General features: G+C 42.4%; 2 protein-coding genes across 11 annotated transcripts in view; both read right to left on the reverse strand.

Moving 5' to 3' along the window:
* The window catches only part of col23a1a (collagen type XXIII alpha 1 chain a), a 114,654-nt gene extending 97,234 nt beyond the window's left edge, over positions 1 to 17,420 (reverse strand). For all 9 annotated transcript variants that reach the window (XM_041047546.1, XM_041047545.1, XM_041047549.1 and 6 more), the window contains exons 1-2: positions 16,793 to 17,420; positions 16,068 to 16,137 (exon numbers count right to left, since the gene is read on the reverse strand). In XM_041047546.1, coding sequence (XP_040903480.1) covers positions 16,068 to 16,137; positions 16,793 to 17,080 — 358 coding nt within the window. In that variant the 5' untranslated portion in view covers positions 17,081 to 17,420. The remainder of the gene's footprint in view (positions 1 to 16,067; positions 16,138 to 16,792) is intronic.
* A 905-nt stretch (positions 17,421 to 18,325) lies between these two features.
* Positions 18,326 to 25,616, reverse strand: clk4a (CDC-like kinase 4a). 2 transcript variants are annotated; one of them, XM_041047504.1, is made up of 13 exons: positions 25,492 to 25,616; positions 23,968 to 24,128; positions 22,021 to 22,279; positions 21,281 to 21,383; positions 20,903 to 20,969; positions 20,676 to 20,792; positions 20,411 to 20,577; positions 20,228 to 20,322; positions 19,976 to 20,105; positions 19,805 to 19,887; positions 19,632 to 19,711; positions 19,371 to 19,461; positions 18,326 to 19,100 (listed from the first exon to the last, which is right to left on the reverse strand). In XM_041047504.1, exons 1-13 carry the CDS (start codon positions 25,495 to 25,497, stop codon positions 18,918 to 18,920), a joined length of 1,542 nt encoding a protein of 513 aa, XP_040903438.1. In that variant the 5' UTR covers positions 25,498 to 25,616; the 3' UTR covers positions 18,326 to 18,917. The 2 variants fall into 2 exon arrangements, with proteins under 2 accessions (XP_040903438.1, XP_040903439.1); XM_041047505.1 differs by lacking the exons at positions 21,281 to 21,383; positions 23,968 to 24,128; positions 25,492 to 25,616 and having other exon boundaries at positions 22,021 to 22,158.
* Positions 25,617 to 25,700: the final 84 nt, after the last annotated feature.

Genomic DNA, 25,700 nt, shown 5'->3' on the forward strand with positions numbered 1-25,700 from the left:
CAAACGTGGTACCACAGTACACAAGACTAAAGAGCCCAATACCACACATGCAATCACAACCAGCAGGAGACAGGATCACAGTGTGGGTCTCCTACGCAAGAAGCAGACTTTTTTCCACATTCGGTTGTCGATCATCTTGGGTATCCAAACTATGTGAAGAGCACACTTGTGTAGGATGAAAAGAAAGAGGGTTAAGTGATGACTGGAATGAGGGAAGAGAGGACAGACACCAATAGGCTCAGTCTGTGGCCCTCAGGGAAGAAGAGGAAACATGGGATCAGGAAAGAAGTCATTCTGTTTCCCCTTTTTCCCCGCTCTTTTCTACACCTCCAGAACTCGGTTAATGTCTTCTGTTCAGTGACTGTGTGTGTGCATGCTGGACATACTAGAGTACAGTACAAGTCCTCATGCATGGCTTTGTTGGGTTACATCCAAAATCAGTATGTTTTTCTATCTGTGCACATATGGCTACATGGCTATGCATGTATGTGTATGTACTGTACTGTGTGTGTTGGCACGCAAGCTTTGCCTTTGTGTACATATTCATGTACCTGTTTATACTGGCCCCTCGTGTTGAGACATATTTGTTTGCTCTTTATAACCAGGTTAGACTTCCTCCTCAGGGTCTCTTTGTTTCGTGCAAGATGGATCCAAGAGCAGTTTAACTAACTCCATTCAGCATCTGCAACTTTAACATCAACCAGAGCCGAGTCCAATATCAGTGCCTGAGGTCAGATATTGGTCTGAGGGGCCAGGGCAGTCTGTGTGTGTGTGTGTGTGTGTGTGTGTGTGTGTGTGTGTGTGTGTGTGTGTGTGTGTGTGTGTGTGTGTGTGTGTGTGTGTGTGTTTGCATGTGAGAGACTAAGTGACTGATGATTGACAGTTGGCAGACCTGTAAACAGAACACCAGACTGAAAGACTGACAAGTAGACAGATGGACAACCTCAGGACCATTAAAGCCAGGTCACCTGATCCGTTTTTTGTGTGAAGGGCAATCTGACCCCTTAAGAGGACAGATCAGACCAATCGTGGAACCCTCATCACCCCACCAGCTCTCCTGCTGGTCCCCCCTGTAACCCGCTTCCTCTTACGGAGACCTATCGCCCTTATCCTCATTATTTCTGTATAGATGTTTGCTGGGAGTTGTGCCCAGGGAATGTAAAAAAAAAAAAAAAGCCACCATTTACTCCCTTAATCAAAACTAAATTTTTACTCAAAATACCTACAGTTTTTAGAAGGATGAGTGGATTGTTTAAAACAAACGTTTGGTATTTTTCCCCATTTCAAACCAAATTTGTTTTCTCTACTGCAAGAAATTGCTAACAACAAAGAGGCCAACTTGAGATGAGCACAGCTCAGAAAATCCTTCTGTTATAGACAGTGAAAAGAAAAGAGGACTGGTGGCGTGTTGGTGTAGGAGGAGGTGGGTGGGTTGCGTTGGCATCCTGCTTTGGACACACTAAATAGGACTTGTTTAAAGCTTACTGCAGGAGAAATTATGAGGCTCCACAAGGTCAAAAGGTTGAGAAGTTATTGGCTAAGGATTATTACTGGACACCAGAAGATGGAGAAACAACACCAGTGATGCTGATGTGGTCTCCAGAAAACATCTGAAACTGCACTTGAGAGGGAGTTCAGATAATCTGGGTCATTATATGCCTAAACCCCTGTGCTGTATTAATATCTGAAGATAATATCTCAGTTCTCCAGCGTGTGATCTGTCTCAACTGTCTGTCAGCAGTTCAGACTATTTACAGATACGAGTCTGGCTAAAGTGACAGCAGGGGAAAAAAAACGCAAGGCCAAAATAGACGTGAGCTGCCAACAACAGCTGTCTTTGTGTTGCCATCTACACTGAGCTAAATATACATGACAATCATTCCAAGACATCACAGACTGATAGCGCTGAATATTTCTCCCATTTTCCTCACTTTCCTCCCCCTCGTATTCCTCACACATTCTCATTTTAATGAGGACTTTTTTTCTTTTTCTTTTCTTTTTTTTGCAGTAGAAAAAGAAATGTAGTTAACTCTCACTCCTGAAGGGCATTACCCATAATGACTTTACTCAGTGATATTAAATTAGGTCACAAAGGATAACAAGCACAGCTGCTTTGCACTATTTTTGCTTTGTCTTGATCCTGTTAAACACACAGTCACACAATTGTAAATTCACACAAAAAGCATACACGCCCCAGTGGAGAGGCCTTACTTTGAAATGTTAGGTCTACTGTCATGTCTAGGACATGGCCCAGGGGAAAACATGAAAGCTGATCGGTCCGTTTAGAGAGGCTAGTATTAATGAACGTGGTCAAAGAGCAAGGCAGAAACAGAGGAAAGACATAGCATTACATGCTAAAGTCTGACCCCACTTTACTGAGGTCCTGCTGAGAGGGGGGGGGGGGGGGGGGGGGGGGGACAGGGGAGATGGAGAGGAGGCAGTAAAGTCAAGAACAGGAGGGAAGACACCACACAGAAGGAGAAAAACGATCCAAGGAAACTCCAAACACGAGGATATTGTTTGAATATAAATAAAGAGTAATGGATGGAGCGATAGACTCAGTGGGGCTGGGGAGAGAAAAGATGAGCTGAAGCAGGAAAGAGATGTCAGGAGGGAAAATGGTGAGACAGAGAGGATGGGGAGAAAGGGGGCAACGAGGGGTTTGGAGGAATGTGAGAGAGGCGGAGAAAGGGGTCAGCTCAGGAAGGCTTCCAGCTGTGCTCCCTCCACTCTGATCTTATCTGGTCTGTTTGCTTGGGGTACACACACACACAGCACTTCCACACCCCTCCTACCCCCTCTGATCTCCTGCAGTCACCCCTTCTGTCCACTGTACACCTCCAACAGGCAAAGAAGCCAAGTAATGCATTGTGTTTCACCTGCTCTGCCAATAAATGCATGCACACAGGTTTAAAAGATGCATAAACTTTCAAATGTAGAAACACACACACACACACACACAAAAATGGGCATTCAGATGTGCACAGAGCAAAAATCCTGGACAGGAAAGATAAGCATCTGGCTGCTTACGCTCCATTTACCGTTGTATGTCTTTCCGATAGCAGGGGAAACAGAGAGTGATACAGCAAATGTGAAAAGATAGAGTTTAAAAGTTCAGATATAATTAGGCCAAGTAAAATCAGCTGATCTGTCCAGCGAATTAACTGGTGTACCAGACAGGCAAACTGTCACATCTATCTGATTTGATCAAAACATCTGCCTAAAATAAATCAATAGGACATCATGCGCCAGGAAAGATGTCTCCTCGACATCTGTCTGTTGAAAAGGCCCAGTGGGATTCTTGTTTCCTAAATGTGCCAGGTACAAATGTTTCACATTCGAAAGCCAGGTCTTAGCTGTTGGAAAACTATAAAAGAGCGAGGCATTATGGAGGATTTTCTTTGAATTACAGTGGTTAGGCACTTCAAGGGGAGGATGCTGGCACAGAAAAACTGGCAGTGATAAGAAATATGCAGTGAAAATTCATGTGCATGTCAATTACATCAGACAAAGGATGTTTTCAGCTTAAAAAAAACCCCAAAATGCCAGTTTGATGGGTCATGGTTTCTCTGTGCTACTTTAAGAGAAAGTGGAGAGTAAAAAAACTATACAAATAATGTGTTTGGACGCGCTTTAGTACTGAGGTTTTCCACTAGTGGAGAAAAATGGATTAGGATAAGTTTACAGACACACAGCCTTTACTCAGCAGTGACAGATCGGTGCTCACAGCTACTTCACAGGTGTTCAATAACACACAAAGCAGCAGGAAGGTAACGCTGACTACAATTTAGAATTTGAAAAGAGTGTAAGAGTCAACATTTTAGAGCATTAAATTATCCCTGTAGTCAATCTGCTAGCAGTTGTTGGGCTTGCATCATTCAGTACCTTTCACAAAAACATCCCAAGCATTTAACAAATCCATATGCTCCTTTGGAAAAGACTAACAGAAAATACACAGATCAGAAAAAAAAGGTTATTAAACATGCCAAGAATCCGACCTCCCATCTCGACGGCTCTGACAAATAAAATCTTAATTATCTTCTCTGATTTGATCAGCCCTATTTTTCTCCTGCCCGTGTGCCGACTTTGTTTCTTCGCAGATGATAGCACTGTAACTCGAGCCAATTCTCCCAATTAAAACTACATTAGAGAAGCACTTTGCACTTGGTGGTTTGGCTGTGACTCTCAACAACATGTTTTATGATAAGCAGCTTGATTTAGGTCAGGCCTCCTTATTGGCTCGTTGCGCGTTATAAATGAGTTCCCTATTTAAGGGCCAATTTGAGCAGTTATAGCTGTGTATACATACCTTTTTGGTTTAATCCCTCCTTTAAACAGCCAAACTCTTTGTTTAGAATTTAAAAGGAATCATATGGAGCTCGGGGCAGGGCAGGCAAAACTGCATGCCAGGATAGTGTTGCAATAACAGCATGTCTTCATAGTGTAAATTAAAATGACAGAAAAACAATGAAACAAACTGAAATATTAGATTCCATATGTATAATTCACTTATGTCTTAAATTCTGTCCTTTCCATTCATCACAGTCACATTGTACATCAGTCTCTCTGACTCGCCCTCCTGCTGCTGTCTTGCTCTCCCTGATCTCTTTACTCATCCTCGTCTTTGTCCTTGTTCCAAATCCCACAATCAGAACCACATTGATGTGAGAAAACACTCTCAAGTAAATAAACAAGGCCGAAAAAGGACCTGCTCGGTTCCAAAAGTGCCCTGGTGCCTGAATTTAAGAAGTATTAACAGCAAGTAAAACAGTGACAGCGCCATAATAAAAATGTGTGTGTGCGCGCGTCTGGGTGTTTTTGGGCGTACGTTTCACTGTGTTTGTGCATGTGTGAAAGCATTTGTTGTCTCTGTTGCCTTGTAAAACCACAGCAGCCCTGTCTTCGTCTCGATGTGCGTGAGGGCTGCAGGGCCTTAACTTTGACACTATGTCAATTAGCTTGTAGCAGACACAAAAACACACGAGCAAACACGTGTGCACGCCATCATTAGATCACATTCACACACATCTGATGCTTGAACACTTTTAGGATCCACTCCATCTAAACCCTAAATGGGTGCAAAAGAACTGCATTTGTGTGCCGACTGTCCAGAAAGCCCACATGTGCAAGGGAAGTTAAGAAAAGAAAGCAGGGAAAACGAAAAGTGGAGGGAAAAAAGTATGAAAGCAGTCAGAGAGAAAATGAGAGAATGAGAGGAGAGAGAGATGGTGGACCTGATAGATTGTCCACATGTTCAACCCAGATATTCCATGTGTAACCCGACCTGAATGGACATCTGTGATACACTCTCCTGGCTCCCAAAATGCACTCAGGACTCATTTTATTATGATTCTTGAGTGGAGCAGCAAATATGCAGATAAGAAGTCCCTATAGAGGCTGGCAAAGGAGATGGGCTGTTTGATGGTATGCAGAAATGCAGGAACACACACACACATGCGCATGCATGAGAAGTACAACACACATGCGAGGTAAGCCTACACTCAAGCCCACACATAGAGACGCAACAAGAATGCAGACGCGCACAAACGTTTGCTCAATATGTAAAAAACAGATGGAAAGCTGATAAAAAGTTTCAACATGTGCAGTATGTTTCAGCATACTAAGCTCCTCCATCCCACCCCACACTCCTCACCCCCAACTGTGCCTCCATCTGGCTGAGGCAGTTAGACGGGGAGCAGTGGTGGCAGCGACAGCGTTCTTGACAGAAACCAAGTGTTTCAATTCAATGGTGGCAATTCGTGGTGTGTGTTCACCACTGTGCACTCATTAACACTTATTTAACACCCATTATCACACTGTCACAGCACCAGCAGTCTGAAAATCTGCGGGTAAACATGCACACACAATGGCTGGCACACATAAAGACATACAGTACATGTGAACTTACACTAACACACACATCTCTACCCAAACTTGGCCAGTGATCGGATCCAGTTAGACAGGGCGATTTTAGTGTAACGTTATAGCAATTAGGTTTAGATATCCATGCTGCTGGGAAAGGACTGCGTGCAAAATCCTGAAATCAGTGTCAGAGAAACCTCAGCGGGTGAAACGACCCATCAACGGCTCTGGCAGGCTGTTTCACACACGATGAAGCTGATAGTTTAACTGCAGCCACTGTGGTTCGATGTTAAGCCGTAGATGTGTTACACACGGCTGTAAACATGAGAACAGAACAGCTGCACGTCCCGATTGGTTAACTCTTCACCATTTGAGGTTTTAAACTTAATATATTTGAGTTGATTGCATCTCTGCTTTTTTTTTTGACTCCCTTAAAATTTGACCAAGACCCCTGATGATTCATAGTTTCTTTTATTGAAAATGCAAACATAGAATTATTGAGTTATTCTTTTGAATTTCTTATCCCATAGCTTGGCCCACTGGTACATTCTTAGCAAAATACAGCTGCCAGTAATCTGTTGCTGTCACTGACAGCTATAAAACCAGGAAATTAGCTTGTTGGATAGACACACCTGAGGGTGCACCCACTTACCCGGAGAATGCACCCCTGCATCTCTTCATTGCATGTTTACAGTATGTGTGATAACTGACTCCATCCCCCCCAGCTCACTCCTGGCTGAACTTTGGGTTAATGTATACATACAGCGAACGGACTGACCCACTGTGGAGGTACAGCAGCCTCAGGCCATTCAGATCCCAGAGTCTGCATTAAATATAGACTCCTCAATTCATAAATACAGACAAGGATGAAGAGAAAGAGAGAGATAGATCACTAGAAACAGAGACAGAAGTTGAGACATTGGAGGAAAAATAAAATAAGGGATAAAAAGACAAGTTTGGAAAGGTCAAACTGAGAGACAAAGCAGGCCTGACACATGTAAATACACCCCCCTCCCCAAGCAGTGGTGTTAACTTGTTGAGATCTATCCGGCGCTCTGTTCCACTCCAACATGCCCTCACCTCTCTCTTATGACAGAATAACATGGACCAGTGATGCTGAGGGCTTGTTCAAAGGTTTCAGGCCCAGTTTTACAAGCTCAGCTCTCATTAAATAGGTGCTGGGAGAGTGACGAGCCTGGTGAGGGGCTTTTACACTAAGCAGGAGCGTGTTCGGCACAGTGAGGACCATCAGCATCAACGATGCTCTGCTTCACACCTCCAACCCTTACCTTGGCTGCTCATTCCACTCTGTGTCTGGGAGGGATGGAAGGATGAACGATAACCTCCGCTCCACCTCTGCCTCCCTGTTTGTCTGGGTTCACGTCCACAGATGCTATCTGTCCAATAAATCCAGGTGTGCTCGCGTGAGACTCACACTGCAGCTGGATGCAGCCTCACTACCTCACTACATTCCTGATGGATTAACTGAGCTGTAAATGCCAAGGAAAAGATTGATACTGGAAACTTATTTCTGTGGATCTTTATCCATGCAAGACAGATGATGGGATTGAATTAAAGCCTGTTTACATGCTTTACAGGTTTGGTGAAGCGTTCAAGTGACAGCATGTTTGAAATAGCGTATGATTAGGCTTTTTCCGAACCAGATTTTCCCTGTCCTGTAAATTCAGATAAATGATTAAACAGGTTCGGGCACACGCTGCTGTGCAGTGAGCTATCGTTTGACCTCACACTGCCGTCAGCCATCCAGAGGCCACATGGTGGTGTTGAAGAGTTTTTCCACTCCCCCCCATTAAAAGGCTATTCACCTTGTCACCTGCCACTTGTGATAATTAAAGAAAACATCATAATAGTTTCCACATTTGGCACTGTGTCTGCTCAGCACTGCTCAGTAGACTCTTGCCTCGCCTACTTGCTCTAAACAGACTATTTTAGCTGTTGCTGAAAATATGGCATCCCTGTGAAAATGTTATTAAAATATTTTGATACTGGCTGATTGCTTGAGATGTTCAGGAAATCTATTATGGCCTTGTCATACTTTATTTTAGAGCTATTCGGGGTTGCCTAAAATAAGAAGTTGTTTAAGAAGTTGCTGTTTAAGGTGGAAAGAAGAGAAGTTTTCCTTTTTGAAGAGATATTTAAGGTAAGTAGGTTTGTTTTGCCTTCTACATAAGTCACCAATTTGTTGAAATGTTGCATTATGCTCTTACATTACTCCTTCAGGACAAGAACGTCTTTGAATGCAAGCATATATAACATGGACATACTAAAATAATTACTGGATAGAAAAAAAAAAGTCTTGTAACCTTTCAAAGACCATCTGCTAAGTTAACAGATTCTGTGCCTCCAGAAACACCACCAATGATTCTGCGGCCATGCTCTTAAAATCAGTTCAAGACTGAAGACATAAATGATGTCCCTGTGGTTTAACACGCCACTTGAAGCTTTTGATGCACGCTGCTCCGCCGTAAACAATTGGTGTTTTGAAATCATGCGCATCAGACAAAGCATCACTGTGTGGAAAGCAGTACATCAGATGTTCTTCTAAATCAAGTTTTACTTTGATGCCATGTGTTTTTCAGATGATTGATATCTCATTGTGGAACCAGCCACCTCAAATGTTCTCTGTCAAAGGTTGTAAACACGTTAATACTTAATCAAATCCAAAACTGTTTTGAAAATACTAAAACAACAAGTGACTGCTACTTAATACTTCACTCCATGTACAATATTTCTCAAAATGCACAGCTCTGTAACCTTTTTGTCTACCTATTGCAATAAGACACATCATGTGGTCCATGTTTGTGTTGCGGGTGTGTACAATAATAATTCTTGTTTGTGTATCCTAGCACCCGCTATATGAAGCTATGCAGGGCATGAGAAAACGCAGCCCCATAAACGGTACTTCCTCAATGATGTAAATATAAACACGGCCTTACATAGCTGTTGCTCAATAGCAAGCTCTTTTTGGAAATAACTATTTCCACTGCTAGCCAAGAGGTGACGACCTTACAATCTGATGCTTAAACACGAACATGTGCATGCAAAATCCTTTAAATAAGTTATAATCAGCGTTTCCTCCCTCAACCGCTCTACATCATTTCCCTCTTTTAATGATCTCAGGCAACTCTCACAGCTGATATATTATGTCAATAATTGCATCCAGCAATTTTCTCGATGAATTAGTGTCGTAACTGCCAACACTGGACGAGTCTGTCTGTTCAGAAAGTTCCTCTTGGTTGTTGTGTCTGTTCTGCACATTTTCACCTCGGGGGGGGTCATTGTACCATTGTTTTGTCATAGGTTTTGTCACTGTACCAACGACTCAATTACAGATCTGTCTAGTCTGCTCGATTCTGTTGTACCTCTTGCCACCAAAGCTAGAAGGTCAAAGAGGTCCAGACCCTGGTTTACTATGGAAACAAGTGCTCTTAAGCAGGCCTGTGGAGGGTTTGAGAGCAAACTAAACTGAAAGTCTTCTACTGGCTAAACTCTCCAAAGATCTCTGGCCAGTTTTGGGATGTACAATCCTATATACTACTAATTTATCACTTATACCTGGACTCCACTGAAATGACACTTGGTAAAAGTGGTTAATGATCTTCTCCTTAGTATGAATTCAGTCTCCACCTTTGTGCTTCTCTTACTTGATGTCACAGCAGCTTTTGATACCGTAAATCATTGTATACTCATCTAGTGTCTCTGACCTTGCCCTCACCAGGTTAAAGTCCAACTGATCTGAAAGTATTCATGCCCCTAGAAATACATGCCCCTCGCCCCGTCTCATGTCAGACTGTCTGGCTTGGCTGAGGCATTAAAATCAAAACTTAAAACTAATTTCTAAGATTTTCAGACAGTTTTATTCTTATTCTTTGATTATTTCAGGCCTGGTACATGTTACCATTCTCCTGCCAGTGGCCTGGTCTCACTCTCAGTGAATCCATTAAACCTATTACAAACAGTATAGTCCGTGTTGTCCTGCCAATGAGATTTCAGTAAACTGCATTTCTCTAACTGTGTTTGTTTGTTCACTCAAACACATGAGCTTCTGGGATATTTGCTTGTCTTCCTTCCTCTTTCTTTCTTTCTTTCTTTCTCTCTCTCTCTCTCTCTCTCTCTTCTGTTGCTCTTCCTGTGATTTCTTCCATTTTTTGCCATTAAAAGTTTTTTGGGGGGAGTTCTTCCTTGTCCAATTTGTCTAGGGACACAAGGTTTTATAAGGCTGTACAGATTGTTAAGCCCCTTGAGGCAAATTTTCGACTAGTGATATTGGGCTATATAAATAAAATTTTGACTTGACTTGGCTTGACACATCCCGGGCTTCACTGGCTGGCACCTGGCCCTTTGCCCCTCTGTTTGTCCAGGTCCTTACGGCCTTCATGGGCTGCCGACTGGCCAGCCTGAGTCCAGCTGTTTATTTTTCAGAAGCAAGAATGTCGGCCCCGCTGTTGAACACTGTGGTTTCACAAAGCTAACTTTAATAAGAAGGCTGATGAGAGACAGAGAGAGGAGGGGTCTGGATGTGGTTTATGTGTAGGTGGGTGAGTATGCATACGTTGTGTGTGTGTGTGTGTGCAACCAATGGTCAATGGTCAAGAGGAGCTGCACATACAGACAAATGTATACAGATACACACCTGGAGAACCAGAGATATTGTCTTTTTTATTCCACGATTTCTTCTTCCTTGTCCAAACCTGGAGCCTACTTTATCCACAATGCAGCATGACCACCTGACAGGTTAGTCTGAGATTCAGGTGTGTTATGTTTGTAGCAGTTAATGTAGTCTCAAGCAGAGTTGAGGAGTGGAATACAGAGGTCTGGTAAGATCACTTGCCTTTAACTAAACCACCCCAGACATCACTTGAGACTAATTGAGGCGAGTCCCTTTAACTTTGAATGGTGCATTCCGATTTAGTTAATCACTATTTTGAACAAAAACTAGCTGGTAGTTGCTGAGAACTTAGGGAGGACTTGCACAAAAACACTTATGAATGTAGTACATCCATCTAGAAGCACCTCTTGAACCCAAACCTATCAAAAACTAACTCAGCCTTAGACAGACACAACCATCTCCAAACTAAATATCTCCAACTCGCCAAGAGGCAGCATTCCCCTCTCCTTCTACAAATAAACTGAGCACACTCAAGCCTTCCAAGATCATCTCCCAAATAAGAACAAGATATCAAGAAGAGTCACTCATTTTTATTCCCCTCTTACAGTGACCAGAGGGAATAACAGACACATCGGCCGAAGGATAAAAGGCACCTACAGACACGAGGCTTGCACAGCTGTGCATCAGAGCTGCTGTCCATATGACGACAGTATCTGCAGTCTGTGATATAGTTGTAAATAAAAAGCAGGCAGTAAGAAAAGAAGGACAGAGGGAAGAGGGAAATATTCCAGCTTTCTGACAATGTCCATCATAAGGCAAACCACCACTGATAAAGTAATCAGTGACACTTTCTCAGCTGCATTATTTAGGCTTTTTTCATCTTAAAAACCTAAATTCAAAGATAAAGTACATTAAGCAAACAGAAATGTCAGGTTAAATAGAAGGGGAAAACTCAATTCTACAAATAAAAGCATAGATTCACTGCATGTAAGAAGATGTATTCTCAACTACATCTTTGTCTGGAGCTGAAAAAGTTTACACTGAAAGAAAATATATATGCGTCCATGTGCAGGAAGGGTCACCTGGCTGCGAGCAGCAACAGCAGCACAGAAAGTATTTTGTATTTTAAAAATTGTATATTTTCTTCCCTGGTTTGAAATCTGCTTCCCCCTGCAGCATAAACGTAATAAGCCACCTGGATTTTCTGCCACAGGATACCCTCTTCATAACTGACTTTATACACCGTGAATTTAAAGCAATGCAGCCAGTCGCTGGGAGACGCACACTGAAACATATGCCTGCAGACATCAAAACATATATATGTGCGCAAAACACATGGGTGCAAGCGCACATACACACACACACAAATAGAAACACAGAGTGTGTAATGAAGCAGAGACTCACACATGTGCACACACAGAGCTAGTTACATGCTGCTCTCCGGCATATTAATGCTTAAAGAAACTGCCTACAGCCCATTGCTGTAGTGGAACAAATCTAAAATGGAAGCTCTTATGAAAACAAATTTCCTGCGTTTATTGTTTTAAAATGGTCATTAATGGATCTTATATGGCCTGTTCGTTCTTTCTGTGGTGATAGATTGTATAGGTAGCAGCAAAGCTTCCTGTTGGATTTATGATGGCTTTAAAAACAAAATGCAGCTCTGGGGGTTGGGGGTGCTGGCTCCATCATGGGTCTCCGTCTCCCTACAGCTGGCTTTCCCCATCTCCTCCTCCAGGGCAGGAGAACAGGAAGCCGGGAAGGGAGAGCCTCACTTCTGCCTCCTGGGTGAGAGGTTGATCCCCAGACAGGCCGGTTAACACCAGCAAACTGCAGATGGGCTTCACACAAGATGTTATACTGTATTTCTCAGCCTATTAAACATTACACTCCTGCAGACAGCGGGAGTATAACAATAAATCTCCCCATATGTTGGAATTTGGAGACTCAGTAAATGCAAATAGCTGTATTTGTACAAAAAGCAAACAAGAAGGCATATTAACAAATAAATCTTTGTTGGTATGTGTACATATTAAATCCTTCAAGGAACCCTGCTGTGGGTCTGCTCTCTCAATTATATAGATATGCGGGGACACACATATACGGGGGGCCTGTGTTGCCATTCAGTGCGTTAATGAGCTCTTATCTGATGGAAATTGATCTGACCGCACAGCCGGGGGTCTGACCTCTTGCCCTCATATACACTAAAACCAAAGACTTAGATGCCCTGTACTGACTTAAAGGAACTCAGTCCAGACTCTGACTTGCAGCAGAGACTCACACTTGAGGACATGTAACTGAATTTTTAACTTAAACTTCAATGTTTAACCACAAACTGTAGGTAATATCCAACAATTATAAACCGATAAACCAAATGTAGTATTTAAAGAAGGGATCAGATTGGTCTTCAAATTATGAGGAAAATAGAGAAGATTTATCATCACAATTTACCAAAGCCTGACATCTTCTAATTGGTTGCTTTGTGCGACCAATAGCGCCAACTCCAAGGATATTCAGTCTACAGTCATAAAAGACTGTTTTAGCTTTTCTTGCTGCACAGTCTTCAGTGGTTGGTGAGGGAGTAATATTGATGGGTGTCTCTGGCTGGCATTTAGTTTTGGGCCTGTGCCCAAGTGTGGGCAGACTTTGTGCCCCCTAGTCAGCATCAGACTTGTTAAAGAGCCTTTAAATGCAAATTGCACAGATGACAATACACTCCCCCTACACAGGACACATAACGGCCCCCACATGGTTCTAATTAGCCAAGGCACCATAAAGGTGTTATGTTCATGTGTAAGTAATGAATGTGTGTGTACGTTTGTCTGTGAGCATACGTTGTGTGTGTCTGTTGAGGGAACAGGCGGGTGTTAAGTGCAAACACCTGAAGCTTGTAAGCAGAGTTGGACTCTGTGACATATTTTGCCTAAGACTTAACGACTACTTGCTGTGTCGTCTCTGTGAGCATAAAAGTGTCACAATGCTGCTTCCACTGAGGGGGACACGAGAGATAAACGTCCCCCGGAATCAGGGTCTGTGGTCAAATTCTATTTATAGACAGTGTCTCTGTTACTCCAGCAGTGACTGAACCACGGGGTCGTGCCTTCAATATATAGAGATATATTTTTTTCTATCAGAAGGAAGTCCTTCAGTCAGAGGTGTCAATGACAAATCCAACATCATCATTTCCAGTGCTGCTGCGGAAGTGCTGCCCCCTGTTGGGGCCCCTGTCCTCATGCATGCTGAAAGGTGAGCACCGTGATACAGAGGGCATAGCTTTAATGGCAGAAATGCCGCTCATGCTGTGTGGCAGCGCGTCTCTCACACACATACAGGCAGAAATACCTTGGCCTGTGATCCTGGTGTTGAGAGATTTAAGTTTCAGGTGGTGAGAGTTGGTGCGAAAGGCAGAGAAGAGTCTCTTCTTACAGTGTCGTGTTGAGAGAGGTGCCTCTGTCGGCCCCTCAAAGGTTCAGGGACCGAACCTCAGACACAAACAGACACGCAGCAACATCAGACCATGATACAGCGTGTACACTCACTCACAAAGACGCAGATGGGATGCACACATGTAGGCGCAGAAGCACAGCTCAGATAAACGCACATAAAAACATTTTACGTCATATTTCAAATCATCAAGAAGGCACAAAGCACCAAGAAAAAATTTATCAGCCGAGAAACGCTCTTTAGAAATAAACACATTTTATGGAGAAATGTTAACAAGGCTGTATTGAGCAATCTAATTGTTGAAACATGAAAAAAAAAAACCCCAAAACGTGTCCACAGGCATTTGGTTGCATCAAAGCCGCAATAAACAAAATAGCCTTTTGTTTCACCAAAAACAAAACTCAGTATTTAAAAAAGGCCAGAAACTGAAAAGACAGAAATTCAAACAGACTTGTGAATAGTTGTGGAGGGATTGTGTTTCAGTGCCAGAACAGCTTGATTACACAGCAGCTCAGCAAAACTGACAGAAAATGGGATGCAACATAACATGATCTAATTACATCAAAACGCACACGCAGGCCAGTGCAGGCTTAATCCTCATCAAGCAACTTTTAACAAGATAAACAGCTGATAACATTTCTACAGAGTCATACTTGGTAAAAAAATACACTGAAAAGTGGAACTACAGCAAAGACCTACGACTCGCGTTAACAGTAACAGTGGCTTTTGCTCTGCTGAATCCAAAGCAAACAACAAATACTTGCACCAGCTTCGCCAACCAGCCAGACAGAGCAAGCGAGCTGCAGACTTCAGACTGAAAAACAGAATGTGTTGAAAGCGGGCCAGAAATTCCACTAGTGAACGCTTTCACCTGTTCTTGTTGTTGCAGGGCTATTCACACCCAGAGACAAAGAGAAAGAACAAAAGAAGAGTCAGGGAAAGATATTCCCCCCAAATCTGCAGATAAGCATCTTAAAAACTCAACCTCTGCCTTGAGTTCTTGATATATATATATATATATATAAAAAAAACATCTAGGAGCAGAAAATGTGTGCTAGCAGTTATCCTTTCTTCAGAAACAATGACAAGATTCCACTAGAGCTGAAAATAAAACACACGCGCACAGTCTGCTGCTGCAAGCCAAAAGGATTTCTCTGTCCATAGGCCATAAATTTCCTTTCCATAGGTGAGATAAAACAGACCATGTAAAACATTAAATGCATGTCCGATCAGTGGGTCACACCCACTGATGTTCATGCTTCATCAAAATGAGTGGACGCCTCAGAGCACATTCATCAAATCAAAATGTCATGCCTGCCACTTTACCCAAAATAAAAGAAATGCCATCTTTCTTTAATTCGCAGGCATTAGGGGGGGGTGTCTGTGTGTAACGTGATGCGGATCACACACTGTTCTCCTCCCCAGGAACTATCACAAGCCCTGTAATGAACACCACGAGCCAAACGTGGCCATTCTTGGCACACGGCTGCTCCATCTATTAACCCTGTGAGCCCGTACGTATCATATATGATACCCACATTTCTGGGACTCATTGCATCACCATCAAGCATAAACTTTGCATTTAACCCTTTTAGATGAACTCTTATGCTCGTATACTGACTCCTGGTAGACACTCCTCACTTTTCTAAATGTTTTGACATGTGTGATACAAACAAAAAATATACTTAGAATTTTTTTTTTTTTAATTTTTTTTTTTTACATTTTGTCAAAGGGACAAATAAAGAGTTCATATTTGAAAAATTAGAATTTTCTGACCATTCTTTCATAGTTCAGGTCTCACAGGGTTAAAGTGAGCATCCCCCACTGACACTGGGCTGCGGGGCTCGGGGCTGGACGTCCCAGCCCCACTGATTTGCTGAGTGTTGAGCCCTGCTGTCACAGTATGGGCCCTACACAGGCTTAGGGGCCATAATCCCCCCACACAGAAAAAGACACACACATACACTCAGGAGAAGTTCAGGAGCGCTGCCAAAATCATCACAAGCAGAGAGACAATCAGGTTTTAGTCAGTCAAGCTTAGACTGTAACATTTACCTGAGATAGATTAATGACTTTTAGTGCATTCCTAGTTTTGTTTGTGTGTTCTGGTAAGTGGTGCTAACGCACATACCTGGAGGACAGGAGCACTCTTGGCCAACATCCCTTGCTGTCCGCATTTTCGGCATCAGCATCCCCACTTTCTGCAGACACACACAGAGCAAAGTCCAGTGTGAGATAGATATCCCAGTCCCCCATTACATGTGGATACTGCACTTTCTCAATGCAAAACAGAGTAAGTGATAAAGTGTACGTTTTCATTTGGCTTTAGTCTTGTGGGCACAGAATCGGTCAAATGAAGGGGGGAAAAAATGAACAAATGGATATCCATTATGCAAAGATTAATAGATTGGAATGAGATTAAAATAATCTCAGTGGTTTCCTTTAACAATTATGAGATCACAATCTTTCTCCCATTACATACAGCTCTAGAGTGGAAGGGTTTTCCTCAATTTCTTTTCCACGTTTTTAAATTATAGGTTGGTGTCTATCATCAGTGGTTATGTCACCCTATAAAGAGCTTTAACTGCAAGCTAATTGGCCAGCTGCGTGCATGGTTGATCCCTAAGGTCATGTATTTTAAAAAAGGACAAATTTTAAGGGGAATCATTAGAGTATTGTTACCAAAAAAGTGCCAAGTCTGTGCGTTTGTAAACTTCACATCATATGTTCTCTGTTATTACGCACACTTTACGCACTGGCGAGCAGCGAGTCTGTCAGAGGTTCATGCGAACAACAAGCCAACAACAAAAACAACAACGGTTGGTTTCAATTAAATCCGCAACAGACGACATGTACCTCTTCCACTAGTCTCCCTACTGCGGTGCTCAGCTCTGGCATTAGGGTCCCATCCTCGTTTAGAAAAGCCCTATGCGGCGGGTGGAAGATGGACGCTTTGTCAATCTCCATCTGGTTCTCCAGCTGGAAGGTCTTGAAGCTCATCAGGAAACACACGGTGATGGAGCTCAGGGACATCAGCAAACACAGAGCGATGGGAAAACCTGGCAGCCACCGCTGAACCGCAGACTTGGGGGTACACTGACACACGGGTTTACTATCCCCGAGAGAGTCGCCGGCTGTTTCCATGCTGAACCCCTGCTTCAAAAGTTCTCTTGATGAAAAGAAAATAACCAAAATTCACTTGCTTTGCTGGTGTAGTTCTGCAACCAAATTGTAATCAGCCTCTGTGGACTAACTAAGCAGCGCTCTTAACGCATTCAACAACACTCGAGCTCCAGCAAACTAGGCTCGGGGTTCAAAGCGCTGTCTTAAATTAGTCTTGGAACAAGAGGCACCGGGTTAACGCCACGCACAGATGGGAGCGATCTGGATGGCAACCAGAGAAAGAAGCGCCTTCCTGACTGACTTGCAGGTCGTTGTTTCCTGTTGGGGTGTATCCTACATGGATGCGCAAGTGCAACTACCAATGGGTCCAATTGTTTGGCTCCCTAAAAATTGCCTGTTCAACTAGTTGAGATACGCCCGCCCTGCGCGGACCACGTGGGAGGCTGCAGATTGACAGCTGAGAGTGAGTGAGGCTGGTTTGGCTTGATCAGCCTCTGATCACTCTCAGGGAGCTCGGTTTGTTATGGCAGGAGTCCCTGCTGCTGGTATTCTTTTTCACCGTCATTTCCAAACCCACTGTAGTCGACTTAAATTTATATGGACATTTGGAACAGTGGCTGACGGCCAGGTGTTGGGAAATTTGCTGAGCATTTATTAATAACTAAATAAAAAAAAACACAAAAGGGGCAGATGTGGCTGAAGAAACTATGAGTTTAGAGTTATATCGCCATTTGTTTTTTAAACGAGGACCGAATACTGCCTACAACATCCTGCGCGCGGTGTTTTCCTTCATATCAATTAGCTGTAAGATGTAAGATAATCTATCCTATGTGCTGATGTCTCTCAGGCAGCTTGAACAATGTTAATACTGTAACTCAAACTTATAATACATAGTGTTGAATGTCTCATTGTTTTCTGTTGTCGAACCCATTTATAATTTGTGAAATTCCCTCCTCATCGGGTTGAGTACAGGGCCTCTGAAAGACAGTCCAGTAAATGTTCATCCTTTCAATGCATCAACAAGGCTTAAGTGTCACAACGGGGAAAAAAGCAAAAGCAACTAAAGATGAAATATTTCTCCTACAACACTGCGACTACAGATTGAGGTTTCTGCTCTGATAGTTTTACTCATGTTCAGTTACCCGACTTCTCGCATAAATACAAAAGCTCTTTACTGTCACCTTGTGGTTTAAAGCAGCTACTGCACCACAGTTAATGCCACTAAATACCGCTGTGCCCACGTTACAAACACAACATACACATTTATATCGTCTATTCATGTTTATTGAGAAAATGTACACAATGATGCAAAAGTTACAGAACCAGTCAGTGAAAAAAGAAAAAAAAATTCTATATACAAGGATTTTCTGCCTGCAATAGCTTTTTTACATCTACAAAGCTAAATAAATTATTCATGGTGAGACTGAAGCAGGGGGTAATGCATTTCTGTTACAAGTCCCATCACCAACCCGATAATGCAGACAGGACGTAGACAAAACTGGACTAAATCAGGAATTTAAAAAACAAAAATCAACACAACTCTACAAGTATATGATCAGAAGCTACAATTTAAATTACAGCGGCAAATAAATAGAAATCACCTGAAATCCTCTATTTATTACATCAAAACATGCCAAAGATGAGAAACAGAAACTTGTGGATGCCTGAGATTAAGAAACACACTGGGACAGCGACGGGACACAGCAAAGCAGGGCAGTGGACTGATGCAGTCAGTTAAGGTACATCTCTCCTGGAGAGTCAGGAAGTAGAGGCTTGAAGTGAGCACCATAATAAATGTCATGGTGACAGCCAGGCCACGACCACGATTACAGGTCAGAAGTTTTACAGGTTCAGGAGTTCAGTCTTTTTTGCTGCTGCTACTGCGGCTCTTACTGCTGCTACTGTTATTGTAGTAGCAGGAGAAGAAGGGGTGTCTGAGGGCCTGATCAAGACTGAGGCGCTTAGCTGGGTCATACTCCATCATCTTCTCTATCAGGTCAAACAGCTGCTGGTGGTCCTCGCTCTTCGACACAATGTAATGCTGGTGGGAAAGGAAGGACAACTGTTAATCAGTCTCTTTAAAATATGTGACAATCAAGTGGTCTGCATTTTACATGTTGACACTTGGATGTACTGACGGCAGTGGTGCTAGCTAACATGACACAAGAACAACAAAATTTGAAGTGGCTGGAAGGTGTATTTTAAATCACATTTAATTTAAAGTAGGATTTTTTCAAATGTGAATCTTAACATATAACAGCACTCCATCCCTGGCCGTGTGTGTGGCTGTCTCCAGCTCCATTCCTCTCACCTTCAGAGGTCTGCAGTGTTTCCTGACGTATCTCCCAGAAGAACTGTGCACATCCCAGTCCAGTTTGCACCGATGAACGTACCGCCGTTTCCTACACAACACGCAACAATTATTTAGCAAGAATCAATCCATGATTACAAATCAAAACCATTCAATTCGCATCTTGCCATGTTCAAATTAGAGGGATTGTAATGAATGGTGTTAAAAATTCTTCCACAACAGTTTCATAGAACAAGACAATAAATGTTAAAGGGCTCTTACTTGGTTTTCTGCAGAAGGTTTGTGGGGATGGGGCCCAGGACTCTCTCCATCATGGCTAAGTGTTCTTTACTGTCATGGGTCTGAATAAAACAACAATATAAGCCAGGTTAATAAATGCTATGGTAAATACCACAAGAGTTAATACTTTCATGACGCTCTCTGCTGCCACCTACCTGGAAGAGAGTCGATCCAAGGTAGTACTCGATGAGTATACAGCCTACACTCCAGACATCACAGGAATGGTCCCAGCCCAGATCTGAAAGAAACAACGTTGACTTAATAACAGGTCATCAATTCAGGATCCACCCAAAGCTTTAGTGCAGTGCTTTCAAACAGCCACTCACCTAAAATGACTTCAGGAGCGCGGTAGTGACGTGTCGACACCACAGAGGTGTGGTGCTCGTGTTCGTATGTGGCGTTACCAAAGTCCACAATTTTCACATCTGGGTTCTTCAGTGTCCGTTCGTCACGTTTCTGAGGACAAAAACACAATCATGTACTCACACAGCTGCTGGCACTTTTTCTTTTTTTTTTTTTTGGACTTTTGCAGGTATGATTTTCTTTTTTTTTGGGGTCAAATATGCAGTAATACTTACTTTTTCAGGGTTGTACTCCATATCATAGTCTGAATCAATGAAGAGAATATTCTCAGGCTTCAGATCTGTGTGAGTCAGCTTGTTCTTATGTAAAACTGAAAGACAAAACCACATACATTTTAAACCAAGCTGCCTTTGGAATCACACTATTTCCACGGGAGAAGCATCGTGTGCAGTACTCACATCGAACAGCTCGGATGATCTGGTACGCCATGTGTCTGATGTGTTCAACGGGGAAAGGCTGGAAATTGTTCTCCTTGAGGAAATCATAGGTGCTGAGACCAAGCAGCTCAAAGGCGATACAAATGTGGCCGTGGTAGTCAAACCAGTCCAGCATGCGTACACATGCACTGAGGGGAGGAAAGGTTAAAGTGAGTTTCTTATCTGGTGAATTCTTAACATACCAGATATTCTACAACTTCAAGATGATGAGACTTTTGAGACTTACTATCTCCTGTCATTGTCAAGGGACTTCAACTGTTCAAGCACCTCTACCTCAGACATCGCTGCCTCACGGTAGCGGTCTATGTTTTTAATGATCTTCAGAGCCACTCGAGCTCCATCACTGGGAAACACACAATATAAATACTTTTAATATCAAATTACAGAGAAAGAGTAAGAAAACAAATAATCATAAAGTTTAGCTATAAAGAATATTTCCCAATTTATACTTACTTAGAGTGATCAATGCATTCAACGACCTTCCCAAAGGCACCCTCTCCTAGAGTACACACAATCTCATCTACAGAGAATAGAGAGTTGAAGTTAGAAACACAGCACTGACAAAGTGAAACACTGTCCTTTGGCTGGTTCACTGCCTGATGTTACACTGCTGTTTAGATAAGCTACTATAACGGGCTTCTCAACACTGGCACACAGCTCATTGCTAAATATGTTACACTGACAAGCAATATCTAACCAAAAATTAAGTCTATTGGCCCAAATACTTCATCCTCTAAAATTAATGTTTGGAAATAAAAACCAGACAACAAGAGAGTGAGAGACACAAAGTGTGAACAACAGAAGGAAAAAAAAAAGGTATATATTCTATACATCTCGCTCTCAGCATGTCTCCACTGTGATAGATGAGGTGACCCTCGTCATCATCCTCAACACTCCTGGATCTTTTCCTGCTCCTGCGGTGATGGCTCCTCCTCTGCACCGGAACCGCCGCAATCCGCCATCACATCAATAACCCATCAGTCAGCCAGCACCAGGCCACCACAATGCGACATCGTCATTCATTCAACCAGGCCAAGGGGGGGAGGTGTAGGGGTGGACAGATTCGGCCCGTTCAGTAACACCGCCAGGCGAATGGACGGAAGGACGGAGCAGCAAATTCAAATTCAGCCCCGTCAGAGAAATTGGGCGCCAGCCACCACATAGTGTGTGTTACAGAAGAAAAACATGGCAACAAGATTTTCAGATGAGAGACTTTCTCAGAGTAGTACAGAAAAAACTGAACTTGAGTGATTACAGTCTTTCTACATGTAGTTCTTTGTAACTCTTTACCATCACGTCCCATAACTGCCCCCTAAGATTTCAGCACAAATACTGGGTCCACTTTCCTCTTGCAAATCTATAAACACTCACAATCCCTTACTTCCTGAGCCCCTAAGTCCCCGACTTGTCATTACTGGAAATTATGCTTAATAGTGAGGTGTTGGACACACAGAGATACAGAGAGAAAGAGAAAGGTGTTAAGCATTGGCTAAACACCAGTGATAATGACCCTTTCGATCTGGTGGTATAGACAAGGGAGGGGATTAGAGGGGAGAAGGAGGTTCTCGTACCGAGGAGGACCTGTGGCGAGAATGGCTACGTCTGCGCCTTCTGTCTCTGTGCCTGTAGCTGCTTCGCCTGCTGCGACCGCTACGACCACTGCGCCCACTACGCCCGGACGACTTGCTGTAGTGGTGCCAGTCAAGGTCTCTGTCCTTGCAGGTGCCTTCGCGACTGTCCTCCTCACAGGCCATGACAAAATTATGGTCCTGGGTGTATCCTTCCCGGGAGTCTGGCCTCTGGTTCAAACTGCGGGTCTCCAGGTAATGCCTACAGTCAAGGGAAAAGGAAAAAAAAAAAAGTACACACACAGATTAAAAACAAGGACCACAAACCCTAGGTCAGGTCAGGAGCAGGCCAGTTCCTTGTCTGCGATCAAACTCTAAAGTGAAGACTGGCTATGATGGTGCTAATGGTCCGCCTATTGCCTGACACTCTATCCCCTGAACCTTTTATGTAACATTTGTAATTAGCAACATACTGATTTACAGCCACCAAACACCAAGAATCCTGTTCAATGAGAAGGTGCAGTTCAGAAAGAATTTTATTGATGGATTCGCACCATGCAAATAGTATTTATACATGTAAGGTGACGCATTTAGGCAGTTTTATCATCCATATGCTGTCTCCTTGGCAACTAAAAGCACACTTTCCTTAAAACTCATGCATCTTCCATGGAGAGCCACATTGGCAGGGTTAAAGTGTGCAGCACTGAACGTTGCTCAAAGCTTTTTGGCACAAACCGATGGAACGTAATACAATATGCAATTCAACGCCTGCAGATCTTGGTCCACTAAAAGTTAACACCTACGTGGTACCATTTACTGCCAATATGAAATGCAGAGATCTTAAAAGACAAAACAAAACAACAAAGCAAGGAATGCTTGTTTATGCCTTATGTAAAAATTTCTACTACCTTTCAATAGTTCCTTATATGTCCATTGCTTTTAAAGATTTGCTCTTTAAAAGGGTTTGATGAGAATGTTTCCAATCACGCACAGCACACCCAAGCAGAACATATTAGCACCTAAGCATCTAAAAAAGACCAAGAAATCCCAAGGGCCCTAGCACCCCAGTGGTGTCAGTTGTCTTCCAGGAAGAAGTCTGCCTCTCTACAGGATTAAAATTAGAGTAGATCTTGAAACATCTAATGTAACCCCACTGACCATAAAAGGTGTCCAAAAAAACTAGAATTGGAAAACATACAAACATTGCACAAAACTTCACCAGGTGGACTGACATTTCAAATCAATCAAATGTTGCCAATTAAGGAAAAATGATTTAATATGAAAAAAGAAAACAAACAGTGCAGGTAACACATACGTAAAAGTTGCGCTCTACAGCGCACATCCATTTGTCAGTATGGAGTGCATGAATTGTTTACAAATCTGTAGCCTTACTAGCTTAACTGGAAGGTAATCGCAAAACAATGCAGCACAAGCCACTAAAATTCTAATACCTAGTGACATTATAAATGCACTTATCTTATAATGGTTAACAGGACATAGTCTCACTATTTTTAAAATCCTAACTGATCCTTCCTTTGTAAATAGTTGCTCCCCAATTTAACAGCAGTGTCAATGCTTCCATTTCTTGCACTGAACAGCATTTATGACATCATCAGCGTCTGACCTGAGTGCATGTGCAAGACACAAAACCTTTTATTTTCATTATAATCTACACATCAGTTTTTCCTGCATTGGTAATGATGGGGTTATATGCATATAAATAACCTTCCTACCAAAAAGTTAACGTAACGTAGACTAATACAACACAGTTGACGCAAGTTTGAGCATGTCTAAGTTTCATCTCAACAGTGTACTGCTCCTTCACATTCCCCACCCATTTTCATACTGTCCAGGTCAATTAAAACATGGAACTTAAAAATTAAAATACCTACAAAAGGTCTTTAATTATAAGTGAGTGCTTTACACAACAAGTACTAGCTAGATATTTACCCCTCATGTGTCTTGTGGTGATGGTGAGTTCTTCTGGATTTGTTTTCTCTTTCGCTGCTGTGAGACTCCCGTTTCTTTCGCTTACGACACTCCATTCTCTCTTCCCAGCTGTACTCATCAAGCCAGACACCTGGGGAACGCATCCGCTTTGAGTGGCGCATCTACAAGACACAGAAAAGCAAGTTAAAATAACAATCTGGAATCCCACTGAATCCTGAAAGACATTAATTTTTGTTATTTATCAATAACAGCAGAGTTTTTGTGTCCATGGCCCCAGATGCATCTTGACACATTGAGTTTGTTTCTGTAGAGACCCCTCCCCCATTGCAAGACAGCCAGTGTGCAGCATTACATGTCTGCAGCCTACTAAAGTGAAATTGTTTAACACTGAGGCTAAACACTACAAATTAAGCAAGTATATCTGAAACTACTGATAGGTTGAAAAATTAACCTGTAATTTGCTACAACTTTGGTGATTAAGGATCAATTGTGTTAATTAGCCTTTCCAGTCATTTCCCATGAAAAAAAAAATAAAAACAAATCTCTTGTCTTCAACTTCTCATTTGTGAAGCTGTACAGCTCTTCTCTCTGAAATATACATATATCATTCTAAATTAAATATCTGTTTGTTGTTTGTACTGTTGGTCATACAGATATACAGACATATCAGTTTCAAAGCAAAGCACTGGCCTCTGAGAATACGCTATGGGTATTTGCACATATTTCTTACCATTTATAAATGGCATGGTTATTCACGAAAATGATCAGGAACAATAATAACTACAATGTTTGTTTACGGATATCAAGCCAAAGCAGAACAATAACTTCCATACTGTTATTTCAGCTAACTAACATTATTAACGGAGGAAACACAATAATTTATTAGCCCTCTCCCTGTATATGTATATATCTCCCTGTATTAAAACACAGTTAATAAAGTGGTAGGAGAGCTTAAAACGCATTAAGGTGAAAATTGGGGGGCCAACGTTAACGTATGCTCGACGTTTGAGCAAGGACGTATCTGTTTAGGCCTGTAACGGCCTGACACTGTCCAAACCAACAATACATTTTTATTCACTGTGTATTTGCATTTGATCAATTTACAATTCAAAACGTGGTATTTTGGAACAGAGATAAAAAGGTAAAGCAAGTAAGTCGTCGAGTTTTAGCTTGATCCGCAGGCCCGTCAAGCGCTGAGCATATTAACTATTAGCCACCTCGACAACAATATCAACGCTACCGTCCGTTGGCCTAACTCACTACATTAAAAATATAAATTCTTGTGTGAAACCCAGCTTTATTGTTGGTGACTTTTTCCGTAGTAGAAAACCGTGGTCCGAATCTTCAAACTTAAAATATTCGGAGAAACATATTATTGTAGCCAGACAAGCTTATCTCCTGTTGACGAGACGTCGAATTTCAGAAAAGCTAGCAGGCTAACGTTAGCTAACAATAGGGATGACATTAAACTTTACAAAAACAAAATAAAATGGCAATTGGCCATGATCCAAGAATTGACCTTACCTTCATTTGACAATCCTGGGGTTCAAAACAGTAAGTTAATCGGTTATGTGAAAAATATGAACAAAGAAGCAAGCAAACGTCTCTAGCTAGTCTCCTTCAAAGATGGCGAAGTTTGCTAGAATGCGATAGAACGTTCTTAAACACATTCCATGACGCAACGCACAATAACTACGCCCAATCTCTCGACTCATGGGAGTTTGTTGTCCTGA

The sequence above is a fragment of the Toxotes jaculatrix genome, chromosome 10, assembly GCF_017976425.1.
Source record: "Toxotes jaculatrix isolate fToxJac2 chromosome 10, fToxJac2.pri, whole genome shotgun sequence".
Classification (NCBI taxonomy): Eukaryota; Metazoa; Chordata; class Actinopteri; family Toxotidae; genus Toxotes; species Toxotes jaculatrix.